General features: G+C 43.8%; 1 protein-coding gene across 3 annotated transcripts in view; it reads right to left on the bottom strand.

The window, feature by feature from the left end:
* Positions 1-1,965: 1,965 nt before the first annotated feature.
* CLTC (clathrin heavy chain) overlaps positions 1,966-21,745 on the bottom strand; it is an 84,685-nt gene continuing 64,905 nt past the window's right edge. For all 3 annotated transcript variants that reach the window (XM_069757187.1, XM_069757184.1, XM_069757186.1), the window contains 18 exons: positions 20,548-20,673; positions 19,056-19,198; positions 18,710-18,944; positions 18,463-18,585; positions 18,217-18,362; positions 17,860-18,043; positions 17,586-17,778; positions 17,097-17,254; positions 16,372-16,536; positions 16,173-16,280; positions 15,915-16,082; positions 15,671-15,820; positions 15,427-15,558; positions 15,195-15,305; positions 14,947-15,117; positions 13,039-13,260; positions 5,252-5,327; positions 1,966-3,280 (listed from right to left, as the gene is read on the bottom strand). In XM_069757187.1, coding sequence (XP_069613288.1) covers positions 3,156-3,280; positions 5,252-5,327; positions 13,039-13,260; positions 14,947-15,117; positions 15,195-15,305; positions 15,427-15,558; positions 15,671-15,820; positions 15,915-16,082; positions 16,173-16,280; positions 16,372-16,536; positions 17,097-17,254; positions 17,586-17,778; positions 17,860-18,043; positions 18,217-18,362; positions 18,463-18,585; positions 18,710-18,944; positions 19,056-19,198; positions 20,548-20,673 — 2,736 coding nt within the window. In that variant the 3' untranslated portion in view covers positions 1,966-3,155. The remainder of the gene's footprint in view (positions 3,281-5,251; positions 5,328-13,038; positions 13,261-14,946; positions 15,118-15,194; positions 15,306-15,426; positions 15,559-15,670; positions 15,821-15,914; positions 16,083-16,172; positions 16,281-16,371; positions 16,537-17,096; positions 17,255-17,585; positions 17,779-17,859; positions 18,044-18,216; positions 18,363-18,462; positions 18,586-18,709; positions 18,945-19,055; positions 19,199-20,547; positions 20,674-21,745) is intronic.

Raw genomic sequence — 21,745 nt, 5'->3', positions numbered from 1 at the left:
GGGGGGCTGTAACGGAGCACGGGGGGCTGTAACGGAGCACGGGGGGCTGTAACGGAGCACGGGGGGCTGTAACGGAGCACGGGGGGCTGTAACGGAGCACGGGGGGCTGTAACGGAGCACGGGGGGCTGTAACGGAGCACGGGGGGCTGTAACGGAGCACGGGGGGCTGTAACGGAGCACGGGGGGCTGTAACGGAGCACGGGGGGCTGTAACGGAGCACGGGGGGCTGTAACGGAGCACGGGGGGTGGATCGGAGTGCAGGGGGGGTGGATCGGAGTGCAGGGGGGGGTGGATCGGAGTGCAGGGGGGGGTGATTGGAGCACGGGGGGGTGATTGGAGCACGGGGGGAGCGGACAAGAGCACGGGGAGAGCGGAGCACTGGACGGAGGGGAGCCGGAGCAGTGTACCGGCCAGATCGGGTGCCCGGGGGGGGGGGCGATCGGTGGGGTGGGGTGGGGGCACATTAGTATTTCCAGCCATGGCCGATGATATTGCAGCATCGGCCATGGCTGGATTGTAATATTTCACCCGTTATAATAGGTGAAATATTACAAATCGCTCTGATTGGCAGTTTCACTTTCAACAGCCAATCAGAGCGATGCGATCGTAGCCACGAGGGGGTGAAGCCACCCCCCCTGGGCTAAACTACCACTCCCCCTGTCCCTGCAGATCGGGTGAAATGGGAGTTAACCCTTTCACCCGATCTGCAGGGACGCGATCTTTCCATGACGCCACATAGGCGTCATGGGTCGGATTGGCACCGACTTTCATGACGCCTACGTGGCGTCATGGGTCGGGAAGGGGTTAAATTCCCTAACAGGGACAGCGATGATAATGTGTGCAAAGCTGTAAAGCGCTGCGGAACATGTTAGCGCTATATAAAAATAAAGATTTTTATAAAAAAATAAAGATTATTATAATGAGCAGGGTGCTCCTGTGTGCGCGGGAGTCTGAGAGACAGAGGTCCGCCGAGTTATCAGACAACAGCTATCTATTGTGTACTAGATGGTGGGCCAATTCTAACGCATCGGGTATTCTAGATTAGAATATGCATGGCCGCGTAGTACATTGCACAGCTCGCGTAGTACATAGCAATGTGGGCATCATATCCCTGTTAAAAAAAAGAATTAAAATAAAAAATAATTATATACTCACCTTCCGGAGCCCCCGGATCCAAGCGAAGCGGTTACCGATGCCGAGTCCTCATGCGCTCCGGTCTGAAGAGTGCATTGCGGTATCGCGAGATGACGACGTAGCGGTCTTGCGCTACGTCATCATCTCACGAGATCGCAGCACGGACCGGTTACCTGAGAGTTGCGAGCGGTAAAGGCCTGTTGTGGATCCGAGGGGCCGACAAACGGTGAGTATATAACGATTTTTAATTTTTTTTTTAGCATTAGATCTTTTTACTATTGATGCTGCACAGGCAGCATCAATAGTAAAACGTTGGTCACACAGGGTTAATAGCAGCATTAACCGAGCGCGTTACACTGCGGCATAGAGCGGTCGGTTAACGCTGCCATTAACCCTGTGTGAGCGCTGACTGGGAGGGGGGGGGGGGGGGAGGGGTAATGGAGTATGGAGGGGGCACTGACTGCAGGGAGGAAGGAGCGGCCATGTTGCCGCCAGACTGTGCCCGTCGCTGATTGGTCGCGGCAAAACAGCCACGACCAATCAGCAACTTGGATTTCCATGCCAGACAGAGGCCGTGACCAGAGGCAGTGTCTGTGACAGACAGAAGGACAGACAGAAAGACGGAAGTGACCCTTAGACAATTATTTAGTAGATGGGGGGCTTAAGTGTCAAACCAATGTGAGGTTGAAAACATTGTGAAAACTGCTGTATTCATTTATTAGGCTACAAAGAATTTCATTCCATTTTTAAAAGGTTTTAGTCGCGGGCAGAACCAGACTCTTGCGAGTACAGAAAAAGTGCGTGGAGAAAGAAAAAAAAAAAAATCAAAACTTGTTTTGTATAATATGTCCACAGTTCAGTATTTTTATTTCATTTATTTTTTTATTTATTTTCTTTTAAATCTGTCATCTCAAATTGCACAAACAAAACCGAACAGCATTTATAGTTGTTGTTGCTTAAAGTCTCTCCTCTGTACACTCAAAACAGTGACCTAAGAACACCACAATATCCAACATACACAAACCTGGGGAGCAGAAGGGTACACGGACTGGAAATATGGTGCCTTCTTTGTTCCTGAATGAAATGGTCCCACAAAAAAAGCACAGGATACAGCACGACAGAGGGCCATCTGTTCATCATGGAGTGAGCGACACACACTAGCATTATCTATATGCGCAACTGAATATTCCCTTACGCCATGGATGGGGTTTGGTTTTTTCCTCTTTTACGCAGAGTTGTCTTGTATGTTGCTAAAATTAATCGAGTCACACAACAAAAGTGGTATAGAATATGTAGATTAGTGTTCTTTTGTCATCGGCAGTCTTGCATGTGGAAATAGAAACATTTTCTTTTTTTTTTTTTTCTTCAGAATATACAAGTAGATTTATATGCATTTAGATAAGACCGTACATAAGCTGCTTACATACATCAATTCTGAGAGTCAATATTAACTTTTCTAACACTAAGAGTGCAAATCAGATTCTTCACAACAGACTGTTAGCATTGTTAACCCCTTGGCTACCGGACAGTGTCTCTACAACTTTATTTTTTTAGTTTTAGGTCATGTATTGCAGGTCCTGTAAGGGGTTGAGAGTTGTATTAACTTCTCTAACAGCTGAAGCTGCTGCACCACATGGAGCCCCAACTACTGAAAGTGTTACAAGAAACTCTCAGAAACAAAACAAAAAAAAAAAAAAAAGAGAGAGGTGGGGTAGAGAAAAAACAAACAAACAAAAAAAAAACCAAACAAACCACAAAGCCAAGATAAAAAAAAGCCTGCTTAAAGGAAAGCAACTAACATACAAGATTGTAATTTTGTAGATTATGGAATGTGAAGAAAAATAATTAAGGGAAGTGTGATCCAAATACACTGTAAAAAATAAATTGTCCTTCATGAAAAAAGGATTAAGGAATATGCCAATTTCTGCAGCTTTTCCCTGCTATGGGACAGTAGGCGGAAGAGGGACGGTGGAGTTTCAGTAAGAAAATAGCCCAGGTTCAGAGATTCAAACCCATTTCTTTTACATGCTATATCCAAATCCTGGTTGGGGCTGCCCATAGGCAGGTGCAGTATAGCCATAGCCAAATGCTGCTTGTGGAGGTACTGGAACACTGGGTCCTGCCGTCAGCATCAACTGGGGCTGACCTAGAAAGAAAAAAGTAACATCGTAAGTCATCTCAAACCAAAAGGGGAAAAAAACACAAACAAAACACATCCAAAAATGTATCCGCAATAATTTACTTCTTCATCAGGAGAAACCACATTGTGAACTAGAAGTGGACTCAGCTTTAAAAGACATGAGCTAATCGCTCATCACATCTTCTAGATTTCGTGAATCTAGCACAGACTACTCCTCCTATCCACCAATTGTTCTACACAGCGGGATTTCCCGACCTGAGCATACTGTAGCAGCTGTCACATCTCCATTCCTCAGCTGAGGGTTAGGGTACCGTCACACAGTGGCATTTTGATCGCTACGACGGCACGATTTGTGACGTTCCAGCGATATATCCGTGACGTTCCAGCGATCTCGCAGTGCCTGACACGCTACTGCGATCAGGAACCCCGCTGAGAATCGTACGTCGTAGCAGATCGTTTGAAACTTTCTTTCGTCGTCTAGTGTCCCGCTGTGGCGGCATGATCGCATGGTGTAACAAAGGTGTGCACGATATTGTATACGATGTGCGCATAGTAACCAACGGCTTCTACATCGCACGTACGTCATGAAATTATCGCTCCAGCGTTGTAGATTGCAAAGTGTGACAGCAGTCTACGACGCTGGAGCGATATTGTTACGATGCTGGAGCGTCACGGATTGTGCCGTTGTAGCGATCATAATGCCACTGTGTGACGGTACCCTATGGGGAGCAATTCCTAGACCAATTTCTCCACCAGACAAGACCCTATTGTGTTTGGTTTCTCCCACTCTTTCTAGTTTAGGCAGAATTAAGCAGTTGACAAATTCCCTATATACATTCAAAAGGGAATCTGTCAGCAAGTTTTTGCTACGTAATCCGAGAGCAACATAATAAAGGGAAAGAGCAAACAATGTATCACTTACTGGACTGGTTGTTGTACTTTTGATAGAGTCCCTGTTTTCTCTGTTGTAGATTTAGCAGTGCTCAGAATGCCAAGCTGTGTATAACCATGCTCACACCACTGACTGGCAGTTTCCTGTTGTACTGTCAGCAAGCTGCTAATCAGGAGTGTAGACGGGTTTACAAAGATTAGCCTGACTGCATTGCACTCAAGACCTAGTCAGCCAGTGACAGCCTCCTGCTGATAAAACACTGATTGTATTGAAACTACAACACAGCCCAGCAAGTGACACATCCCTGGCTAGCGATGAGCAAATGTGCTTGGATAAGGTGGTATCTGAGCATGCTCGGGTGCTAACCGAGTGACTTCAGCATGCTCTTTAAATATGTTTGAGTCCCTACGGCTCCAGGTCTCGTGGCTGTTTGACAGCGGCAATTGCATGTTTGTTAGGTAATCCCTGAGACATACAGCCACGGGGACTTGAACATTATTTAAGCACACCAAATCACTCGGGCAGTACCAGAGCATGCTCAGATAACGCCATATCCCAGCATGTTTGCTCATCACTAATCATGACCACTTATTAGTTTAATCACCTAAACAGCGCCATTAATTCCACAGCGCTTTACAGACATCATCACTGTCCCCTATATTATGCTGCACTGAGAATAAATAGCAAAAACCTGCTGATTGCCTTTAAGACAAAAACATGACATAAAAAATAGACCATTTTCTGATAGCATCTTCCCCCTAATGAGTATAATGCTGACCATACACACTAGATAGCAGTCAAGGGAACATTAATTCGGCTGACGACCATCTCAACACTTTCTGGTACACATGAGCTTAACTTGACCGAGTATTCATGTGTTCCAATGGGAAGAGACTTTCATCCAACGGGTATTCCATTATATGGGTGGCGTGCTGGTAAATTACAGTTTCAGCAATGAGTACGGCCTTGCTATTCTGCTGCTCAGTAAAGTAGAGCCACAGGGGTACACACGACACTAATGCGTCTGTGCATCTGGGTAGCAATCCGCATGCTGTGAAGGAATGAAGGGGTAAATGGGAAATTACCATAGACAATAGGCTGTGTTTCTGTAGCTTGTTCCTCCTCTTTTCTAAGGGATTCAGAGGCATCCAGTTTGTCAACCTTTAAAACAGTATATGAAATCATATTAATCAATGACATCGCCATAAGATATAAACCGAAGATCCTATAACAATAAAGACTAAAAAAAGTGGAAAAGCCTTAATATTCAGATATATTTTTAGGAAAAGATTTGTCTACATATACACACAATTTATGTGTTATGCCACCCGCAAAATTGAGTCACATCAGACAAAAAAAATTCTGGATTTAGTCATCAGCAGTCACAATAAATGCACATCAGAGTAACAAATGAATTGTGTTAGCAAGACTATAGAGAACGACTAGCGCAGGAGTAAACGGGCCGGCTGAGATGGCCACGAGCGACATTCTGGTTAGCGACATTAAAATGGAGCAATGACGTCATGGTCAGAGTTATAACTTGCAATTGGTCTTCATGTCTTCGGTCCATAGCCATATTTCATGATCTCTGCTCTGCCTCATAAAAAGCAGTATGAATGCACGATCTGAGGTCACAAGAACGGACATCCTAAACTCAAGCAATGCTTAATTCAGCAGGCAAGGTCATTCACATTAGTTCCAGACTCAAAGGCGAACACCAAATATTAAGGTATAGAAAAAGGGTTAAAATAAACGTGGAATATAAACAAAAGTAGAAAAACGTCCCCTGACCTCCATTTATAGCCAACATTCTTCATTCTGTCTGATCATCCCTCACATGTCCTCCTCTGTGATCCACAATATGAAGCTAAGCCGGCAACTGCTGCAGAGTGCCCAGATACCATTTAAGGGTTAATATACGGGGCCTCCGTGTGGGAAGTCTGGAAAGATGAGGCACGCTGGCATTTCGAATAGGTCTTCCTAGACGCCTGACATGCTAGTGTCAGAGCAGGAGAACTGAAGACTTCTGATCATAACAGCCTGGAAGACACCACCTAAACAATGTGTGCACGTGGTCCTGCTCTTTCTGCAGGCAAAGCACTCTACACATGCAATGATGGACGGTGTTACGGTGTTAATCATGCCATTTAACCGCCATGGCCAAACTACGGGAAGGCAGACTGAGATCAGCTCCGACATGGCCAAAACACCCGAAAAACACGTTACGCAGACAATGCAAGCGGAGGTGTGAACATTTCCACATGCTCCTAGGACTGCAGACACATCCCCGGCCTATGGAATAGGGGTTTTATACCTCACATTATGAAAATTAAGCTTTCAACACCCTCATATTGCTCACCATATGTAATGCAATCCAATAAAACATACATGGGAAGAGATGAAACAACGGTGACTACCGACGTTTGCTTTCGCGGTTTAGTTTTACACTTTTACTCAGCATATTCTACTAGCTTCTTCGGGTTTTCCCCTGAGACTTACATGCAAAATTATTTTAAAAAAGACCTATTGTAACAATCTTTATAGAAAACAGTGAGGTCATCTCTCCTGTAGCCCACCATGACTTCTAGAGGGGTCTGGACGGCAAAGCATGTCACAAGCTAGTTGGGCGCAGGAGTCCATATATAACACCGGCAGTAATTGGCATAAAAGTTGGATTGCAACCGTTTGCGCTTACAGGGATGCCACCGCTATGCCTACTCTGCCCGCACGCCTCGTGTCATCCATGTAAACTCCAGCTCCGTATACACAGGACCGCTATGAAAGGCTTTTCCACAGAAGCACATTGCAAAATAAAGCTCATAAGAAGAACTCCTCTGGAAACATGCATGTAACCCCGTGTGTGTCAAGTGTAAAATGTGCGCATGAAAAGAAACGGCAACAGAACTGAAGCAAGGAGTGGATTCTGAAAATGGAGGTTGCCATACAGGCTCCTGACAGACGCAGCCAACAGCAATGCTTGCGCGATCATCTGAGGAACATGGCGATGCACTGGCAAAGGCCGCCACACTCATGCTGCTCTCCAATAGTGCAACACCACTGCAGTTCAATTACCTGGTTTGTTTTCACACAAACACACACACTAGATTTCTCCAGATCAGGCACAGAAGGATATTCCTCTGCTAGATTTCCAGAGCCCAGTGGATTGGTCCTATGGTGTCAGATCGTATGCCAAAAAACCCATAAGGCCATGTTCCCACGTAGCGGAAAAGTTGCATTTTTTGTGTGCAGAAAACAGTTTAACAGTTCAAGCAAAGTGGAAATGATTTCATGAAAACTCATCCCCACTGTGTATTTAAAGACTTTCCAAAACTATGCAGTCCTCGTTTTTTTTTGTCCCCCCTACTATGGGGAACCTGAAAACTTGCATGGAAAAAATGCAATAGTGTTTTTAAGTATGAAATCCCAGTGTTTCAGCTTTAAAAACGCATATTAAAAAAAAAAAAACCACTGCGTCAAATCTGCACCTGGACGCATAAAAACAAAACAAAAAAATCCCAAAACAATAGAAACGCAATGCAACCACTGAAGACTGCCATTGATTATGGACCAAACACCTGCAGAACCACCACAACATTCCCACACGTGGAAAAATGGCCTGTAAGCATTGCAAGGATTTTTAGTCAACTAGAACCTCAAAAACATATCTTTCAATTACGTTTTAAGCACAAAAATTGGTTTTAGCCTATAAACCCAAGGACAGAATGATAACCGTATCTTCAAGCTGCTTTTTAGAAAAAAAATATATACATGAACATTTTCAAGAAATGATAATGCTTGGGCATTGGACTCCGACACCATAAGATCTGGACACAACAAGAGGATTCACTTCTGCGGCCTTAGGTTTTGGCTACTGCAGAAAATCAGTATTTAAAAAATAAAAACCAAAAACTGGATCACAGTTAAGATTTATTAAATTAAGGAAAAAAAAGGGTAAATCTGAAGGATGTACATGTATGCAAAAAAAAAAAAAAAAGCTGGTAATTAATGGACTATATTAAAAAACACCAATATTGAGTCCCAAATATAAAAAAAAAATTGTTAGAAAAAAATGGGACACTTCTATAAACAGACACTTTGTATATGAAATATAGATTTCTATGTAAAAGGTTATTCCTTATTGCACCAATCCTCTACTCCTACAGCATAAGTCTTACTTGGGTTGTAGGGGTCCTAGGAAATGTACCACCTAGTGGTGTGAGCTGTTACTGCACATGACAAAAGCTGCTCATCCTTCAGATTTGTGACCAGGTTTACATTAGTAACTGTGAACCAATACCTCATGTCTTCCTGAGATTAGCCGATTAGTAGCAAAACACTAAAAATAACCTAGTTCTAACTATTTTAGTCTTGGTATTCTTAAGGCCAGCAGAGGCTTTAGGTGAGTGTTTTTTGGAAGGGGAAAAAGGAAAAAAAAAAAAAATAGAGGACAGCAGCAGCAAAAGTAGTAATTGTAGTAGTAAAAGAAATGAGGTGGTGTAGGGAAACGCATGCAGATTCTTTAGACTTAGTCTTCCAGGTTTAAAGACGGAAAACAAGAATCAACTTTCACCTTTTCCTTTATTGCATCAACCTGCAAAGGAATTCAGAGGGTGCAGCTTAGAAAATCAAATTTCACATTGAGCATAACAAAAAGGAAGAATAAGCAAAGAAATAAAAACAAAACTGCAGCTGTTAGAGAAAATAAAAGGAAAGGTGATCAGGAGAGGTAACAGGCATGGATTTCACCGAGTTTGATGCATAAATCCAAATAAATATGCTAGCATATACCGTTAGAGGTGGCATGGGTGCATTAGAGACCAAAGAGGTGTGCAAGTACATCCCCCTGTTAATATTAAAGAAAACCATTCTAAGACATTTAGAGTAATGTGCTGTGGTTGGTAAGCAGATACTTTACCATTTCTCACACTGGTAACACAATAAAGACATTCTCCAGAGCTGGATTCATGTTCAGGTTTGTAGACGTATACATTGGGGGTGACTGCACTATATAAATGGGCATCTTTTCACAGGTATCTACACACTCAATATATCTATAGACTGGAAGGAGGTTGTTTCCTTTAAAGGGAACCTGTCACCCCCCTCCCCCCCCCCCCAGGCGTCTGAAACTAAAAGAGCCACCTTGTGCAGCAGTAATGCTGCATTCTGACAAGATGGCTCATTTAGTTATTGGTGCTGTAAATACAGAAATAATCCGTTTTGTAATTTGTCCGAAATACCTGTCTTCAGTCCTGGAGGCAGATCTTTATCCCCCTGCTGCAGACGCCTCACAGCCATCACTCAAGTCTTCTTGGTGCCGGGCGCCTCCTCAGCGCTGTTTGTTTTGAAATCTGCCGGTGCCTGCGCTCTTTTGTCTTGCCTGGGGCACAGGCACAGTGAGCGCTGCCCGTCTGTCCTCATATGCAGTCTCACTGACTGCGCCTGTGTGGCCGCCCTGCTTGTGAATCCCAGCCCCGCAGTGTGAATAAATCATAAGACACTGAGGGGCTGGGATTTACAAGCAGGGCGGCCGCACAGGCGCAGTCAGCGAGACTGCATATGAGGACAGACTGGCAGCGCTCACTGCGCCTGCCCCAGGCAAGACAAAAGAGCGCAGGCGCTGGCAGATTTCAAAACAGAGCTGAGGAGGCGGTGCCCGGCACCAAGACTTGAGTGACGGCTGTGAGGTGTCTGCAGCAGGGGGTAAAGATCTGCCTCCAGGACTGAAGACAGGTATTTCGGACAAATTACAAAACGGATTATTTCTGCATTTACAGCACCAATAACTAAAAGAGCCACCTTCTCAGAATGCAGCATTATTACTGCACAAGGTGGCTCTTTTAGTTAAGTCTTTAAGATTCCTGCTTTGGATTTGAACCGAAAAAGCAGCTGCTAGCAATTGTTTAGTTAAGGAATACACTTAAAAAAAATAATAAATCCGTCAGCAGGTTTTTGTTATATAATCTGAGACAGAATGACGTAGGGGTTAATATACAGATTTCAGAGATGCCGATATAATCAAACATCTAATTATTGAGCACTAGGAGCTCATCATTGCGTGGACACAGCAGCAATGCATGCTGGTCTGACGCACCCACTCTCCCGTGATAAGCACCTCCCTGTCTATGGACATTGTATATACTGTGGGTGGGGTTAGCTTTCTTAGCTCTGCTGTGGGCAGGGTTAGCTTTCTCAGCTCTGCTTCATGCTAAAAACTGTCAGAACAGCTGCACCCAGTAATCTAAGTGATCCATTGTTGGATTCATCTTCTCTTTGCCTACATTAGGCTGCTCTCAGATAAGGTAGCAAAAATCTGCTGCTAGATTCCCTTTATATTCTTTCTGGAAAGCTTCATACTACTGAACAGCCATTATACCTATGTCCGGTATAAAACCCATTTGCAAACAGACAATTACTAAAGAAGAAACAGAGCGAGGTAGAATAAAATTGTTGCAGATTGGAGTCTTATTAACTATATGGCCGGAGTCACACTGTAGCGAGATATGGCCGAGCCTTGCAGGTTAAAACCAAGCTCTGGCACCGGCACTCCGGAGCGGAGCGTGCGGCTCCATGTATTGCTGTGCGGCCGCACTCTCCACTCCGGAGTGTCGGTGCCAGAGCTGGGTTTTCACCTGCGAGACTCGGCTGTATCTCGCTGTGTGTGACTCTGGCCTATCTGTGATCAACGCTGCTATCAATAGGCAGCCAAAGGGTATGTGCACACGTTGCGGATTAGGCTGCGGATCTACAGCAGTTTTCCATGCAGTGTACAGTACCATGTAAACCTATGGAAAACCAAATCCGCAGTGCACATGCTGCGGAAAATTTCACACGGAAACGCTGCAGTTTATTTTCCGCAGCATGCCAATTCTGTGTGCGGATTCCAGTGTTTTACACCTGTTCCATAATTGGAATGGGCAGGTGTAAAAACGCAGGTGAAATCCGCAGGTAAAAACGCAGTGAGTTTTAAGTGCGGATTTTTCAGAATCTGCGTGGAAAAATAGGCAGGCACACAAATCCGCAACGTGTGCACATAGTGTTACCTTTTCCAAAATCCACATCAAACACTAAATATATTGATCCCAAATGATTGAAGTGCTTAGACCAGTAAACCGTCAAAAAAAAATAGTTTACACTTTTGTGATTTGGCGTTTTCACACACGTTTCTGGCAGCTCTGCCAAAATGGTTGGAGCTGGGGTGGGAAAGGTCGAAGATATGCCCGCCAAATTCTTCAAAAGTGGTGACATTTTCTATGCCAGAAATGTTACGCCAGTCCAGAGTTGGAGTAACATTTCTTGTGAGGCACACATCACCGATAATGAATTCGGCAGAATTTAAGGGCCATGAGCTTCTAAATGAATTCAGTGCATGTGCCTCATTAATACTGGCATTTGAATCAGTAGTCTTCATGAATTAGGGCCATTGAGCTTTGTCTGCTACCAAAGAAAAAATAAAAATAAAAAATAGTACAGAATGGCGTTATTCTCCTAAGGAATATTGGACAGCATGTACAAAACTCTCCTGATAGGTGTATGTGGTATTGCTCTAGGTGGTCTGGATCTTTTTATACAAAATGTGGAATTCTTGTATTACCGGTATATAAATACAGGATAAAAAAAAAATAGCATCAGAAGACGTATTCCATTTCTAAAGGGGCTATCGCAAAAACAGAGGCTAGATGGCAAATGATCAGTGGGAAGTTGGACTGCTGAGACCCTCACTGATCCTGGAGACCATAGGGACCCTTGTGTGTGACTATCAGTAGAGACCATGTGCAGCCAACCACTCTTACAGATGGAGCTCAGAACTGCTCCATCTACACCAATGAATTTGGGACCCCCCATTCTAATGATCAATGTGGGCCCTTAGCAGTTAGACCCTTAGGCCGGGATCACACATGTGAGAAACACGTCCGTGTCTCGCATGTGAAATCCAAGCTCTGGCGCCGGCACTGTGGAGCGGAGTGTGCGGTCGCATAGGAACACATGGAGCCGCACGTTCCGCTCTGAAGTGCCGGCGCCAGAGCTTGGATTTCACATGCGAGACACGGATGTGTTTCTCGCATGTGTGATCCCGGCCTTAAAGTGAGTCTGTGTCACCCCCCAAAATGCTAATTAAATCACTTCTACAGGTATACAAGAAACTTGATTCCTTTATAACTCATGCATGTAATTAACATTTTAGTGGACTACCTGAGCAAAAAAAAACCCCCAAAACTATGGTATGCAAGTGAGGGGGTGGGAAGAAGACTTTGGTGCACCACTGGGCACCTTAATTTGCATGCTTAGCACTTTTGTATGATTTTTATTGACACTGCTCATATGCTGCCCGAATTTCATCATCAGTTCTGTACTTCATCACGCTGGGCTCAGCGATCACTGGATCCGGTTTGTAGTACAGTACAGAGTGGCAGCCCCAGACAAGAACCAGCGATGAGAGCCCGCAATGACAATATTTCTACCCGATGGCTGTGATACCTATAGATTAGTCCGCCTATTACAGCATAACCGGCATGGGTAGTTTGTATGGAATGGCTTTAGTTGACTGCTTCAAAGGTAAATTATAGCAATTCTTTATCATACTGATGTACCATAGCTAAGAACACAAAAAATATATTTCTGTACAAAACTTTGCAAACTGATTAACTAATTGCTACAGTAGGAGAAAAACAGGCCGCTGATTCCACAATGAAGCAGCTCATACTTTCGACCACCTCATGAGCGCACAAGTTGTGTTTTTTTGTTTTGTTTTTTTTTTAATAGCAAATGTATTGAATAGGAGACCGCGCTTCTGTTACATTCTTATACGTTCTTTATGCAGGATATTGCATTTGACTTTCTGCACCTTCTAAAACAGAATAGTATTAGTTCTTACCTTGCTTAAGTATTCCCTCATGACCTGAATGAAGTAGGGCATGGCAAAGTCCATAATATTGTGCCTCCATGCAGTTTCCAGGACCACGTCTGGCCGCAGCAGGTCATAACATGTGAAGAGACAAGCTGCAAAGCACTCCTTCTTGTCTTCCAACAAGAACCACTGCAAAAGTTCCTCTGCGAGTTCTGTGTCTTTGGATTCAGACGAATACTGCATAGCATCCTGGAAACAATGGTAGTTTACATATTTAGCTTTACCGACACTGAAAAACAGGTCATTTTTCCTTTAAGGCGATGTTCAAATTTAGCACAAAAATCTGCACAATCATGCCTAGTGCACCCTGCCAGCACAATCATGCCTAGTGCACCCTGCCAGGACAATCATGCCTAGTGCACCCTGCCAGCACAGTCATGCCTAGTGCACCCTGCCAGCACAATCATGCCTAGTGCACCCTGCCAGGACAATCATGCCTAGTGCACCCTGCCAGCACAATCATGCCTAGTGCACCCTGCCAGCACAGTCATGCCTAGTGCACCCTGCCAGCACAATCATGCCTAGTGCACCCTGCCAGCACAATCATGCCTAGTGCACCCTGCCAGCACAATCATGCCTAGTGCACCCTGCCAGCACAATCATGCCTAGTGCACCCTGCCAGCACAATCATGCCTAGTGCACCCTGCCAGCACAATCATGCCTAGTGCACCCTGCCAGCACAGTCATGCCTAGTGCACCCTGCCAGCACAGTCATGCCTAGTGCACCCTGCCAGCACAGTCATGCCTAGTGCACCCTGCCAGCACAATCATGCCTAGTGCACCCTGCCAGCACAGTCATGCCTAGTGCACCCTGCCAGCACAGTCATGCCTAGTGCACCCTGCCAGCACAATCATGCCTAGTGCACCCTGCCAGGACAATCATGCCTAGTGCACCCTGCCAGCACAGTCATGCCTAGTGCACCCTGCCAGCACAATCATGCCTAGTGCACCCTGCCAGCACAATCATGCCTAGTGCACCCTGCCAGCACAATCATGCCTAGTGCACCCTGCCAGCACAATCATGCCTAGTGCACCCTGCCAGCACAGTCATGCCTAGTGCACCCTGCCAGCACAGTCATGCCTAGTGCACCCTGCCAGCACAGTCATGCCTAGTGCACCCTGCCAGCACAATCATGCCTAGTGCACCCTGCCAGCACAGTCATGCCTAGTGCACCCTGCCAGCACAGTCATGCCTAGTGCACCCTGCCAGCACAGTCATGCCTAGTGCACCCTGCCAGCACAGTCATGCCTAGTGCACCCTGCCAGCACAATCATGCCTAGTGCACCCTGCCAGCACAATCATGCCTAGTGCACCCTGCCAGCACAATCATGCCTAGTGCACCCTGCCAGCACAATCATGCCTAGTGCACCCTGCCAGCACAGTCATGCCTAGTGCACCCTGCCAGCACAGTCATGCCTAGTGCACCCTGCCAGCACAATCACGGCTAGTGCACCCTGCCAGCACAGTCATGCCTAGTGCACCCTGCCAGCACAATCACGGCTAGTGCACCCTGCCAGGATTACAGAATGACTGCAGACCTTGGACAGCCACTTTAATATAAAAAGATTGAAACAAAGCAAATGACCATCGAGCCATGATTAGAATGAATGACCTCTGATTCTTGCCTTCTGTTCACCATTGACCAGTTACCAGCAAGGAAACTATTCAAGCAAACTATATTAACACAAGAACTTTAGAATGCAATACGAGTATAAGGGATTTTTTTGGCAATAGCAAATAAGGTTGGATTTTTTCAGGGGCCAGCTGATCGCAGCAGTGCGGGGGTGCATCTTCGTTGGTTACTTCCAATACGAGTATAAGGTCTGCAATGGCACCGAGAAAAAAAAAAAATGAAGCCAATTCTTCACATATACCTTATAGAGTCGGTCTTTCTTGCAGAGCTCTACACTCTGCTTCCAGCGGTTATTACCCTTGAATAGGTACGCAGCAATCCTCCTAAATTCAATAAGCTCGTGCTTCTCCAAACGTTGAGCAAGGGATATGTTGTCAAAGTTGTCATATGCATCTATAGATGTACGAAGTGCCTAGAGAAGGCAAAGGAAAGGAAAGTACTATAACTGCATAACTAAGTAGCATTAAAGTGATACATGCTGCTAATTACCTGGTAGTCCTCCTCTGTTATGAAAAGGTTGTTAAGAGCCTCATTAACGGATTTATTGTTATGATTCTGCACGGAGCGGAGGTATGGTTTTACAAGAGGGAGCTGCTTCACCTTGGATGAAAAAAAAAAAAAAATCCCCACAAGTTTTTAAATTAAAAAACAAAACCGCATTACAGAAACAATATACCACTAGTTAGACCAGATCAGACAACAAAGAATACTGTGCGCTTACCTTGCTAAAGTAGTTGACAGCGCGTGTATGGTCTAGTCTTGGAGATAATACCATCAAGAGATCATTCAGTAATAGTGGCTTGAACTCCAAATAGAACTGTATTGCTCTGTAATACAACTCCACATTGGCCACCTAAAAAAAAAAAATAAATATCTAAATCAGTAATAATTTACTCTGACTTTAGTCCTACATAAACACCTACAGATAGTTTTTGCTTGACATCATACACTTTTGGAAGCATTACCTTGGTGATAATATCTTTGAATTGTCCTTCCTTCCATGCGTCTGTAGGGTGGCTCATCATTGTGATGATGGCATTATCATACTCTTCGTATTTATCATAAAGGAACACCAACTCTGCCCAAAGGTGAGCTTGCTCAGCTGCTCTGAGTACCTGTAAAAATGATTAAGAATAAACATATACACACACGTGATACAACAGTACTAGTATGCTTTAATCTACATGTACACAAGTTGATGGGATTTACCTTGGGAATGTTGACTCTGGACCAGAAAAGTTCCAAGTGCTCTCTCATTTTTTGTGGCTTGAATTTAGAATACAGAATGGCAAGCTCAGTGAACATGCCCATATGTGCCCTCTCCAGACCCAGAGCCGCTTCAAGCATGGTGATGAGCTCTTCAAAATAACCACGGTCCTAAACATAAAAAAAAAAAAAAAAACTCAGATCCAAATGCAGTGGCTACAAATAATTATATATTTTTATTATTATAAGGTCTCTTGTTACCTGATAGTAGTTAATTAGCTCCTCCAGTTCATCAGCGTGTACCACAATGTGAAGACCACACATTTGGGCAAGGCGGAATTCCTTACCATCAACACAAGCAAAGCAGACCTGGTAAAAGAAAAAAAAATGTAATTGAATATTTTAAAATGACATTGGAGGAAAAAAAAAATCAAAGACGGCTAAAAGATGCTTGTGTCACCTCCTTCCATGTGCGAGTGCTGTTTGCCTTCCGTGCTCCATCCACAGCAGCTTGATATTCTCCCAGATGAACCAATGTGGATGCCAACCGGCCAAAATTTGAGACATTATTGTAGAGAAGCTTAGCAGCATCATACATTTTCTCATCATAGCATCGATCACCAACCTAATAGAAAGGAATTCAATGGGAATGGTAAAAGGAGTAATGGGTTTCATGCACAAAAATATGTAGAACACAGATTTAGGCCAATACTACACTACATCTAGTTCAGCCCACTGGATTCCAATGGAAGACAAAATCCAATTATCTGTTGTATAAATCAAACTTCATAAACTCTTAGTTTTATGATGACCACATGTAGAAAACACCTTCAGTTTAAATTTACAGCACTAAAACAGTTAAAAGTTATGTCCGATTCTCAACTAGTATGGGAGGAAGTCACTGTTCAAGAGCCTTACATTACCTAGTCCACTAACTAAATATGTTAGCTATATATCCCAGTGAAATCCTAATTATTCCATGTGCAGGTTGCTGTAGCTGAACTCCGCACTTGCCACCATAATCCCCCAGAGATAAATGCAGAGAAAGGGTGGGTTAGAGAACTGTGCCCCAGCTACAAAACATGTGAAAGCTTAACAAAATGGAGGTATCCAAATTATTTAACCCTTTAACAGGATTATACTGCACAATACTACATTTTCACAATAGCCATAAATGAAACTTACTTGTTGAATATGAGCATTGTTTGGTCCATTAATAAATTCTTCAAGTTCTGTGAGACGGTTGGTTTTAGCAAGAGCAAAGATGAGCTCTGTTTCTACATAGGATTCCCTTGCTTTCTTGCGGGCCATCTGCAGGTATTTAACAAGTTCTTCCCAATTCCCTAAAGAGAATATCACAAAAATCATCATGTAAACATGCAGCATGCTGCACCACTTACTGAAAAACAAACAGTGTTACTGTATTACTACGCTGTACAGCACAACAATGCCTTAGCTTTCTTTACCATAGAGATTGCTGCATAAAATTAAGAGAAGGCAAGAAGGAGAAATTACAGGGGCTACCTCCCAAATGGGGAAACTGACAGATCTGAAGCACATCAGTTACATAACGTATTCTGAAACATAGTGGGGAATATTTGCTTTAGCTGCACAACACCCATTAAGCGGCTTTCAAAAGTCAGCTGTATCGAGTAGCATTAAACACAAACACACCACTAGCGTTGGCAGCCTGTACGACTTCCATGTAAGAAGAAGGATCATCTGCTTTAATGTAGGAGTCAATTGCTTCTTTGACCATTCCTTTCTGAAGCTGAGCCTTTGCCAGTTGGCTCCAAACGGCTGGCTCGTTGCAGCGCTCCGCAAATTCATAAGCACGGTCCAAATTTCCAATGTGCTCAATCAAAACCTAAAACATACGATATGGTCATTAAAAACTCATCACAAGCAAGACAAATGGCATTAACAGGTTAAAAAGGTATTGTCTAACCTGTATGGCCGAAGTGTTCACATCAAATTTTCTGAAAATGGCAAAGGCTTCCTCGTAGAGCTCATTACTGATGGCAATGTTTGCAATATCTGGAGCATCATAATTATCCAGCCGATTTATATATTCCATAACCCTGGTACGATCAGCTTTAATAGCAGTTAGGATCAGTAAGTTCTGTAGATTTCTGGGGAGGGATGATCAAAACTAGATGAACCGATGTCAATTTGATTAAATGTTTTACATGCAATTTAATTTTTCCTTTTATTTCAATATCAAGGATGGCCTGCAACTTTGCCCAAGGTTTTAATTTGAGTTTGACATCTACAGTATTCTTGTCAAGCATGCTTTTAGACGTACCTGTGTTCACTGAATACGGAATTATCCAAAACAATCTTCTCCAATAGCTCAATGAGCTCATTAGGAAGGTCTGCGGTCATGAAGGCTTTTACAGTAACAGACACTTCCTCAGGATCTTGAGTTTCTGACAATGCTGTTTGCACAACCTGGAAGGTAGAATCATTGCTTTACTTTGAAAACAAAAGGCTCAAATGTGCAAAAATGCTCATGGTCTCACCATCTGACATTAGCACGTCATGAGTATACCTGATCAATAAGAGGTCTTCTGAACGGATTGCTTTCCAGCAGCACACTGGCCCACAGTTCAGGGTCTTTTCGGCGTACCAAATACCTTGATAGGCTTTTGAAGAGTGAATTTTCATTGCAAACCTGAAAAAATAAAATAAAATTGCTATGAGGCTACATGCACTCAAGAGTCCTCACACTAAAACCCATAAACGGAGTTTCCCAAGGACAAACAATACGTTTGCTTGTACAGAACAGAAGTACATACATTGATGAGCTCCAAGTCACACTGTCCCCTCTCGTATGCCACACATGCCAGATGGGGATCTCTCTTTTCACAATACTTTCCAACAACACGGCTGTCGTAATATGGATTTTCACGAAGGAACCGCTCCGGGTTATTATTACTGTCAATGTAAATCTTTGCCAAAGCATTGTGTGTGGCTGGCTCTTCACAGCCCTCATGGATCCTAGACTCCAACCATGGCAGAAGCAACTTTAACCTAAGAAAAATAAAAATTTTATTTAGAAGACATTGTGAAATAGGGTAAGTAGTCCAATAATGGATCACAGTAACTGTACAATGATACATTAAGGGAATTTCAGGCACCTACCGGTTCCTTTTTTCAACTTCAGCAACAAGCTCATCAGTGGAGAACTGACCCCTCACCACAAGGATGAGGCTCTTGATCACATCCTCAGAGCAATCCACATCAAGCAAGCCACCAATAACCACAGGCAATCGGCTAGGATTAACCTTATAGGGGAAAAAAACAAAAACAAGTCAGTGTTAAACCCAAAAGTAAATAATGCCTAAAATAAAAATTAAAAAGGATGTCTCAGTCTCGCTCTGAGCGAGAAGCGCCAAGAGGGTGGGCAAATCCAGGGGCATGATGTGAATGAGTGGGCGGAGCATCCGGGTTGCAGCCTAGCAGATGCCAAAGCTGGTGGACTAAATTTTCGGTGCTGGCTGAGACGCACCAGAGGAAATACCACACGCTATAGGAGCCCCTTCTTGCTGAGCCCGACCCGGGCGCTTACTTATCCTGATGTGGAGGCCCTTTGAAGAAGCGCATAGTGCTGTTCAATCAGTGGTGATGAAGTGGAGTAGCTCAGACTCCATCAGTGCCTCTACATCCTAGGGGTTAGCTCCCCCAGGATGGAACAGGGCTATTGGTCTGGCATTAGTAAGCTTGGCTGCAGAAGGGGATACATGGAGGCAACACTCCATTTTCCCATCTGTTATTGGTGTGGGGAGTTCGGTGCCCTGAAGAGACTCGTCTTCCCTAAAATAGAGCTCAGACATGTGAACGGTGCAGGAGGGGGTACGTGGAGGCGACAATCCACTTTCCCACCTATTGGTTGGGGAGATCGAGCCCTGAAGGGATCAGTCACCCCTGTAATCCTTTAAAAAGAAAAAAAAAATGTAAAACATGAAAAATTGAATAAAATAGAATAAAAATAAAATAAAAAATTGTGGTCTGTATAGCAGACCCATGTGCCTCCTACGGACACTAATCATGAACTGGTTCGGATGGAGCCAGTGGTAGGTGTATACTGCAGGGGAGGAGGAGTTAATTTTTATATATTCACTTAGTGGCAGCAGCATACACCCATGGTCCTGTGTCCCCCAATGAGGCGAAGGAGAAATAAAAATTAAGAAGGATGTCTCACAAATACAAAGTTTATAAATGGAAGCCAGAGTGGGTCTGCAGGGGAAACCACAACTGGCCAGACGTCCCCAGAAACGGTCTTAAGGTGTGGGGAGGTCCTAAACTTCCCACCCCCAAAAATATTCCCCTTGCCAGGGGCTAATTTATCCACTTTATACTTTTATGGGATTGCCTTATAAAGATTCCTCTTCAAAATTAAAAGCAAAGGCAGAGTACCTTTCCACTTATAACAAAACAAAACAAAACGAATGGATACATTTTATGGCAGTATTATTTTTCATGACTACAATATATTGCAGAGACCTGGTTCTAGCTGTACCTAAAACTTCGCCTACAATTACACTAGCTCTACGCTAGAGTGCGCACTAGGACAAGTACAGAAACGCACACATTTCCAAGAGAGCCATTAAAAGTGGCAGAACAGATTCCTTACCTTTTGTACATAGATTTCAATATACTTCTGCAGATTATTTCTGTACAGATACAGGACAAGATCATGGACAAAGTCAAAGCGGTCACATACAATTATGAGTGGCAGCTGGTCTGTAAGTTTCGCTTCCTGCAAGGATGCATAAAACAGGACATGTAAAAACATACAAATCTGCATTACCACTAGCTATGCTACAATTAGTGACTATTCTTAGTTTAACACTAATGTTAAATAGTAGATAACACTAAAATGCATGGAGGTTTTAAAAAAAAAAAAAAAAAAAAATATATAGAGATAACATTTTGACCGATGCATGCCATAACAAATTGCCACCAGTATCAGATTGAAAAATGAGGTGTACTGTGGACAGTTTCCGCAATAGTCACAGCACGCTAGGACTCTAAACTCAATCTCCAATCAACAAAACAACGAAACCTTAAAATGGCCCTTTTTCCACATAACAATCCTACATACACAATTAACACCAAACTACAGGGGGAGGCCCATATAAGATTTACCTTGTACATGTCCTGCTCATTCCACAGACAAAAGGAAAAGCACAAGAAATAACTTCCATCAGGAAAAGCTTAAAACACATTAAAAGTGGATCTATATGGGATACTAAGTCTAAAACTTGTCAACACAGTTCAAGCATTAACGAAACAGAAGAGATGCAACTAAATGTATAAGGTTATTCTAAGCAGTGGTTACAAAAAAATATCTAAACGGAGACTGTCGGGTGATGACGAAACACACCCAAAGCTGGTAACACCCAGTTGTCAACCAAGTCAGAATTTTGTAGTAGGAACAGCAGAAGGACACCACACCGTGGAATTATGTAAAATGCTGCAGAAGTATTAAAGGGGTTTACACTGTGTGCGGTGAGGATTCTCCAGTGCAGGTGCCGGGAATCATGTGAAAGTAAATATGGCATCTGCATATTATTGGCCACATTCCGACTTGACTGTGTCCGGGCTCGCTCAGTACATTTACATTGCCCATGTGCCCATCTAGTCAGCATGTGACTGCATGTATACCAATCATATACTTGCACTCACACACCCACGGCCGGAGAATCCGCACAGCACGTAGTGTGTGTGTGATGTGAGGCTTCACAAGTTTGCAGTCAAACACACAAACAGACTTGTAGCCTATGGCTGGACAACCCCTTTAAAACAGATAAGTCTGGGTTCATGACAGG

This window comes from Ranitomeya imitator, chromosome 3 (genome assembly GCF_032444005.1).
Source record: "Ranitomeya imitator isolate aRanImi1 chromosome 3, aRanImi1.pri, whole genome shotgun sequence".
NCBI lineage: Eukaryota > Metazoa > Chordata > Amphibia > Anura > Dendrobatidae > Ranitomeya > Ranitomeya imitator.
This window is presented reverse-complemented; position numbering and strand designations above follow the sequence as displayed.